This window comes from Scaptodrosophila lebanonensis, unplaced genomic scaffold (genome assembly GCF_003285725.1).
Source record: "Scaptodrosophila lebanonensis strain 11010-0011.00,11010-0021.00 unplaced genomic scaffold, SlebRS2 tig00000080-arrow-pilon, whole genome shotgun sequence".
In the NCBI taxonomy this organism is placed as follows: domain Eukaryota; kingdom Metazoa; phylum Arthropoda; class Insecta; order Diptera; family Drosophilidae; genus Scaptodrosophila; species Scaptodrosophila lebanonensis.
In genome coordinates, this window is record NW_022060561.1 from 980009 (window position 1) to 987565 (window position 7557).

At 37.4% G+C, this 7557-nt stretch overlaps 1 protein-coding gene across 1 annotated transcript; it reads right to left on the reverse strand.

Annotated features, from left to right (window-relative positions):
• Positions 1-289: 289 nt before the first annotated feature.
• On the reverse strand, positions 290-1885 carry LOC115626023. Its single transcript, XM_030521272.1, has one exon. The coding sequence runs from the start codon at positions 1883-1885 to the stop codon at positions 290-292; it is 1596 nt and encodes a 531-aa protein (XP_030377132.1).
• Between the last annotated feature and the right edge of the window lie 5672 nt (positions 1886-7557).

Here is a 7557-nt window from a genome sequence, read left to right on the forward strand (position 1 = left end):
TTCGGCAGTCCTTGCATTTTTCCAGATTTTATACCCTATACCCAAAGGGCAAAAGGGTATACTAGTTTTAGCCATAGAAAGTGGAGCAATTCGTTTCATACAAGTCAAATATAAACCAACACGATGCACAAAATATTCTTAGTATAGAGTTTTAACAAACCAATAAACAGATAAAAATACTACGGCTTCTTTCCGAGCAAAATGAGAAGCAATTTTAATATAGGACTCATTTATTTTATGTACTGCTTACGAATTCAAATCAAGGCTTCAGAGAGAGAGAGAGAAATAGTTAGAAATAGTTGTATGGGCTGTTGTTGATGCTTGATTTGGGTTTGTAATTGATAAACTGAAAGAGGTCCGTCACACTCTTGATGAATGGTTCATGTTTTGAAAGGAGGGCCAAGTGCACCCTATGGCCGTGACGATCGAGGAGAACGATTTGATTGTGCCCTGCATCCATTCCGAACTCGGCAGCTACTTGGGGATCGGTGAGGATGCGCACGTGGACGGGGAAAGCCAACAGTCCCAGGATCGTGTCATGTCCGACCGTAGAATTCGGCGGCTGCCACACCACAGCCGTATACTCAATATTTCCAACGCCGAAGAGGCGCTGTATTGCGGAAGGATCGGTTAGGGGCTGGAAATGCACTCCCGTTCGGTTTTCATCGAAATTACAATTCGGCAATAAAGTTTGCAGCTCACTTTGTATTGAAGAGGAGTCGAGGGAGTCCAGTTTTCTGCTGAAACGCGCGTGTTTCTCTCCAGTAGCGCAAATAAAGTAGAGCTCTGGTAATTGCAGGACTCCCAGTGCTCGACAACTTTCAGCCTGGCTGGCCGCACAGTCGAACACAAAGAGGGAAAGCAGTCGCTGCCATTTCCTCAAGAAAATTTCCAACATTCTGTAGCGATTTGCAATTCCCCAGCTGTCCTCAGAGGTAGAGTCTATGAAGAGCACAAGACTGGCTTTCCTGAGTGGCGGCTGATGGAGGCTATCGAAGCTGGAAGCATCATTAAGCAGCACTACATTGGGAATGTTTCTAAATAAATAAATTTGGCTGCGCTCAGCTGGCAGATGGCCTTTCAAACGAAACAGTTCCTTTATGCTGCTCACATAGGCCTCCACAGTGGCTTCTCTGGGAACCAAGTGCACCGCATGTCCTTTGCGATCAATGACCGCCAGCAGACGGTTCTTTCCATCCATACCCCAGTCAAGAGCGGCCCCCTTCTCGTTGTAAGTACGCACGTGCACGGGAAAGTTGAGCAGCTCGAGGATTGTGTCCCGGCCCAGAGTAGACTTATCCGGCTGCCAGACGACTGCCAAATGGGTTATATTTCGTTTTCCAAAGACTTGTTTCGTGCGAAAGGCTGCCTCGTTTGGCCTAAAATTCACGCCAGTGTTCATTTCAAAGCTGTAGTTTTCCATAAGGTTTGGCAGGACTTTGAGAACATCCTTCGGATCCAGCGATTTAAATGCATTCTTCTGTGCAGTGGTTGTTTTAAATTTTATTCCCTCAGCCTGCTTGGCGCCTTCATCGCCAATGAAACGCAGTTCGGGTCGCCTCTTTACGCCTAAATCGTGACAACGGTCGGCATTGTTCTTGTGGCTGCAGTCGAACACAAAAAACGAGAGCAAGAGCTCCCACTTTTCCAGTCTAGATATTAAGGCGTCGAAATCCTGTGCCGTTCTCACATTTTCGTCAGAGTCAGAGTCTATAAAAAGTATGAGGCTGGCCTTACTGTGCGTCTCATAAACGTGCTTGTTGAACTCCATCTCTCGCAGTATCCTCACTTTGGCTATCTTTTTATATAGATCCATATAGTTCAGTTGTGCTGAACTTAGCCATTGCAATGGCGCAAAGAGCACCAAATAAGTTAACCAAAACATTTCACAGCAGATACTGATTCGATCGCAGAAAAGACGTCTTTTGTTGTGCAATTCAGTTAAGGTTAACATTTGATATACCTAAATCCAGAATTTCATGGCAATTTAAACTTATTTTACAGCTTAATTGATTGTGAAGTGTATTTGAATCGTGCATATATCATATCAGAGGAGACATGATCATGATGAGTGAATAAAAATAATTAAAACAGCTACTGTTTCCTTGACTTCTCTCAAACGTTCGTCTTTTTGCCTTTATTTAGAACATTTGTTATTATCATTTGTTGTTGTTGCTTTATTTAAGATCTGCCCTAAATGTGCAATTATTAGATGAATATATGTGTCGTATGTAGTGGCATTCAATTAAAAGTTACAATATTAAATGGGCTTCGAAAATTAAAATTTTGGTCCATTTATTATCATTCAGCTCGTCCCCACAAGCCACGAAAGACGTTGGCTTTTTTATTTAACTTCAAGTTGGGAAACAAAATTGCTTAGAAACTATCCAATTATTGAAAATCTCATATACTTGTAACATCTCCAACTTTTAAACGGATTGAGTAAAAATAAAACCCTTTTTAAAATTTCACGCATAATCTTTAAGAGACACAGTTATAAAACGATTTATTTCTGAAAGCTGATTTATTATTATTGCTGATTTTTATTTTATTTTTATTCTCTTTTTAATGTCAATACTAGCGTTACAATTAAATTAATATGCTAGTCATTAAATATTTAGATCGAAATCAATATACATTAACTATACATATTATATAATGTTATCTAAATACAAGATATTAATTAAAAACATGTTATCGGTCATTGAAAAAGAATTAAATAGAGTATTTAATTTAATTTAGAGTATTAAAGCAGGACTACTTTAACAATGTCGAGGCAAAGAAGATGTTCACAGAAATACGAAAATAAGAGAACGCATTCACTTCACATTTAAATAAATATATATATTTAATAAAATTTAAGTAAATATATATGTATAAATACAAGTACATATGTACATATATATTATATGTATATACTATAGAGTCTCGAGCTCGTCATTTTGTATTGGCAAGGCACTCGAATACACTGCACACCATACATAAGCACACCTCCTCCCACGCACACACACACACACACACACATACAGCAAAAATGATTTATGACCCCACAAAAAAATTAATTTAAAGTAAATTCGCATGAATGAAAAATGGCTTTTACAAACGCAAAACTACAGGGCTCACACACATAGGCACACACTCTATGGGAGAGCGTGCGAGAGCAGCTTCGAGTGCTTTAACTAGGCCTAGACGCCGCTCTCTTGCCAGCCACTTGTATGAATTTTTGCAAGCTTTGCTCTCTCTTATTTCGGAAAAGAGAGCGTAAAGAAGCTTTAAGCTGGCGTGCTCGGCTTCGTATTGTGGCCACTTCCATTGCACTTATCCCTGTTTTGTCATTCCAATGCAAACTTAACGGGCTGGCATAAGGGAAAACTGAACGAAAGTCGAAAGCGTCGCAGCAGCTGCTGCTGCTGCTGCCTCCCATCGGTTAGTATCCATGAATGAAGGTTGTGCAGCTGCTGCTGCTGCTTCTTCTTCTTACTCTTGTTAGCTGCTGCCGATAATGACTGGCGATGTGGTTGGACGCAGCATTTGCGATTGACACGCGCTGCCACAAGGAGGTGCGCATGCTGCTGCCCATGCAACTGTTGCACCCTGTTGTAACTTATACCTAAAGCTCACCTGTCTCCAAGAGAATAATTAATTAATTAACTTTATATTTCAATTTTATTTATTTTTTTTTATGGAAAAACATTTCATTTGTAGCATACTTTTAAGAGCTACCCACACACTATTGTATAAAAATATATACACTTTTTATTTAAATATTTGGGTTTTTTTTTTATTTATTTGTTACACTCTGCTTCTGCTGTGTTTTTCTGTTCTATTTTTTATTTTTTGTATCAAGACCTGCCCAATTGCTTCATTACTTTCTCCATCCACTCTTACACTTGCAACAACAATATACACACATACAATTGCCGCCATTGTTGTTGTTCTTGTTGTAGAAACCGCAGTCTAAGTGGCTTGCTCAGTGTTGGGCTTTTATTTTATTTTGTTTGGCTATATTTTTTGTTCGTTTTGTTCCTTTAGTTCTTTTGCGTTTTCCCAAATTCTGTGGCGCAGCGTACACATAGGATATATGTACGTACATGTATGTATGTATGTATGTATGTATGTATGTATGTATGTATGTAGTAGGTAGCAGTAGTAGATGTAGGTCTGCTTTATTTAATTTGCTTGGCACTTTGTTTGCTCGCCTGTTTGCTTATTTGTTTTGATTTTTTATTTTTATTTTTTTTTGAGCTGCAGTTGCTTATAAAGAGGTGAAGTATCTTCTCATTGATATAGATACTATAGATATCTCTCTATAATACATAATATAATAAAAAAAATTATATTAATTATTTGCATTAATAATATTAGTATAATTCATACTAATTGTGTTGCGTACTGTAACTAAACTTTATAAAATGTTACTAACTTCATTTTATTCTTTATTTTTTGTCTATGTCTTTGGTATTTCTCTTGAAATATAATAATAATAATTATATTAATTCTGAGTATTCATTCAATTAGTATAATTCATACTAATTATAAAATGTTACTAACTTCATTTTATTCTTTATTTTTTGTTTATAGATCTATTCACGTTTCTGACTAGACTTGGCAGGTAATCGGGACATAGCTGTCCCGATCTAGTGAGTGGGGTAAGTAGATTTATTTGTTTATATATTTCCTATTCCCTTTTTAAGAATTTATAATAAAAAACTATTTATTTAAAAGCTTCTTAAAATAAAAATGTACAATCCTATATCTGCCCTTTCAAATTTACAAGAATAATTTATAATTTCTTTTTTATTTCTTTGCTAAGATGCTTCAAATACTAGTCGAATATACTTACAAGTAGAACCTGTTTGTTAAAGTTTTCTAGTAATTCATTTAATATTGTCAACAGCTTACACTTGCTGGACTATTTAATAAAATATTAGAATAATAATGGGCGTATATTTCCAAATCTCTCTGCAACAATAATCTAACGGCAATATTTTATTTTAAATGTGTGAAAAATTAGTCGAATAAAGACCCTGCTTGTTAACGTTTTGTAATATTTCATTAAATATTCTTAATTATTATTAATAAGTCAACAATACTTGGTGATTGTTTTGTTTAAATTCTAAATATATTTGTCAACTTTGGGCAAATAATGCTAAAGACTAGGAGTGTTAGGGAAAGTCCATAAGTTTTCTGAATCGAGTTCTTATAATACATACAAGGATAATGTGATTTCAAAATTCGAGTTCCAGTTACAGGAGCTATCATAAAACATCCTTAGTGAAGGAGTGGAAGGTAGAAAACAATATACCTATATGGGCTTACCCTTTGCCAGACTTAATAGAACCGTCTTACCATGTTTGTTGTTTCTACCTATTAATTTTTGGAGAGCTTTTTCAGCAGGCGAATATATCTATATCTTATCAGTATATATTCTATCAAGCATGTCTTTTAAAGTATTTCCTCACATTTCATGATAAAGTTCGTTGTTTTTTAAACATGAAAGGACTCTTGGAATTTGTGCGAGTAATAGTTTTATCTGGACTCTGATCATTAATATTGTTACAGCCAATAAAGTAGCACTGTCAAGTTGAAATTTAAACTCTGCATTGGGGTTTTCTATTGACCCATATAGCCAATGTCGCTTTTCGTTTGGCAAGCCAAAGAAAAAACCGCCTGCCTGCCCGAGCGCTGTCTGCTCCACTTAGCGGCGGTCCCACACTGCTCAAATATTAATTCATATCAAGGTTTCGTATTCAATTTGAATGTTGGTCTGTCCTCCGCCCGCCCGCCTGCCCGCCTGCCCGCCAGCCCTCCTATTTGGTTGGTCGTGAGCTGCGCTCGGATCGTGTAATGAAATTTAAGCAGAATTGTAAACAAAGTTCTGCAATAAAATCAACAAACCGCAAATAAAGTGCAATTTAGCCCAGAGAAATCCGAAAAAGGACTTTTCGTTTTATTTTCACAGCCGTCTGTTTTTCTTTTTCCTGACCATTTTGCCTATGCCTTTTCGCTCTCCTTATGTCAATAGTGAGCGCTGATTTTTTCCCTTATTTCTCTATTTTTTTCTTTGCAAATCGTAGACAAGAAACCAAAGCAAACGACAAGCTGCAGTGATTCGGATAGAGGGCTGAGATACAGAGCACTGGTCTAGGGGGCGGAAAACTCACTCTGCGCTGATTTCACGAGCCATTTCCAAAAGTCCTTCACGCCGAAAATGCAGCAGTGCCAGCTCAGTTGCAGTCCTGTCGCTTTTCCTCCCCTCCCCCCACTCCCCAGCCTTGCGATGTCGAGCTTAAAATATGCGGTAGCGCGAAAATTGGCGCAAATTGAAGCAAAGGGAAATTTTATTGAAAAGTCAAGCTAAGGCTGCAACTTTTCAATGGACAAAGTCGTTTTGTTCTCCCTTTTTTCCTTTTCTCTGCCATTAGCTTTATTTTTTGTGGTGTGGTCTGTTTTTGGGGAAAGTCTGTAGTTGACAAAAGAGGTTTTAAGTTTCGGAACCAATTGCCGCCTCATTGTTTCCATTTTCGGTTTCCCCCATTTTCCGATTGCCTGATAATTTATGCATTTAGTTTCAAATGGATTTTCATTTGGCTCTGCTGCCTGCCTCACTATCTTCAATTGATTTTGTGTCTGCTGCCGCCAAAAAGTTTGCCAAAAGTCCAAAAGTGTTAATGTGTCGAGGTCAGCGGCGCTTCGAACTAGCATTTGGTGCGAGCCAACGAATTGGTGTCGATATTTAAGTTAATTTTGTGCGCGGCATCTAAATAAACAGCCCAGCAGCGGCACAGTGGGTGTAGCTTCGAACAAAACTTAACGAAAGAACAGAAGCTTTCTAACTAAGAGTTGTAGCACAAACAAACATCCATCTTAATTCAGTTCAATACAATTGACAATAGGTGGTGCACTACAAAATGTTGTCTTAAGCCATCAATGGCAAGAAATACAGGCGAATATTAGAAAGACTTAACGATTTAATTACGCACACACCCATAGATGTTTGCGCACACACACTCTAGCTTAGAAGATCAACCAGCCTTCCATGGTGACTGTTTTTCTCACCATGGTCAAAAAACTTAACGATTTAATTATACGTACATACATACACACTCGAGCTTAGGCGATCGCAGCATAGTTGCTAAAGACAAGAGTTCTTATGAATATTTAGAGAAGAGCATCAGAGCATTTCCAACTCAGGCTGATTTTAAAAGGGAGATTGAAGAGGTAGGTTTTAAGAATGTTGAGTTGGCATTACACATTGGAACAAAATGAACATTAAACTGTGATAAAGACAGCTGGATTATTATCTCATCCTTCCAATATTCATAGCGAACATCATTATGTCGAGTAAACAAGAAAAAAAAACATAAAAATGTGATCTGTCATGTTTTCTAGAGATATTTACAATGTATTGTTCTGCGTTAAACAAATAATAAGCCCCAACTAAAGTATTACTTCTAAAATAGATCCAAAAAACCACTAAGCAAACGGCTTCATACAATGGCCTTTTTCAATCTATTAACTAGTTTTCAAATGTATTTGAAAAAACCCAAAAATACC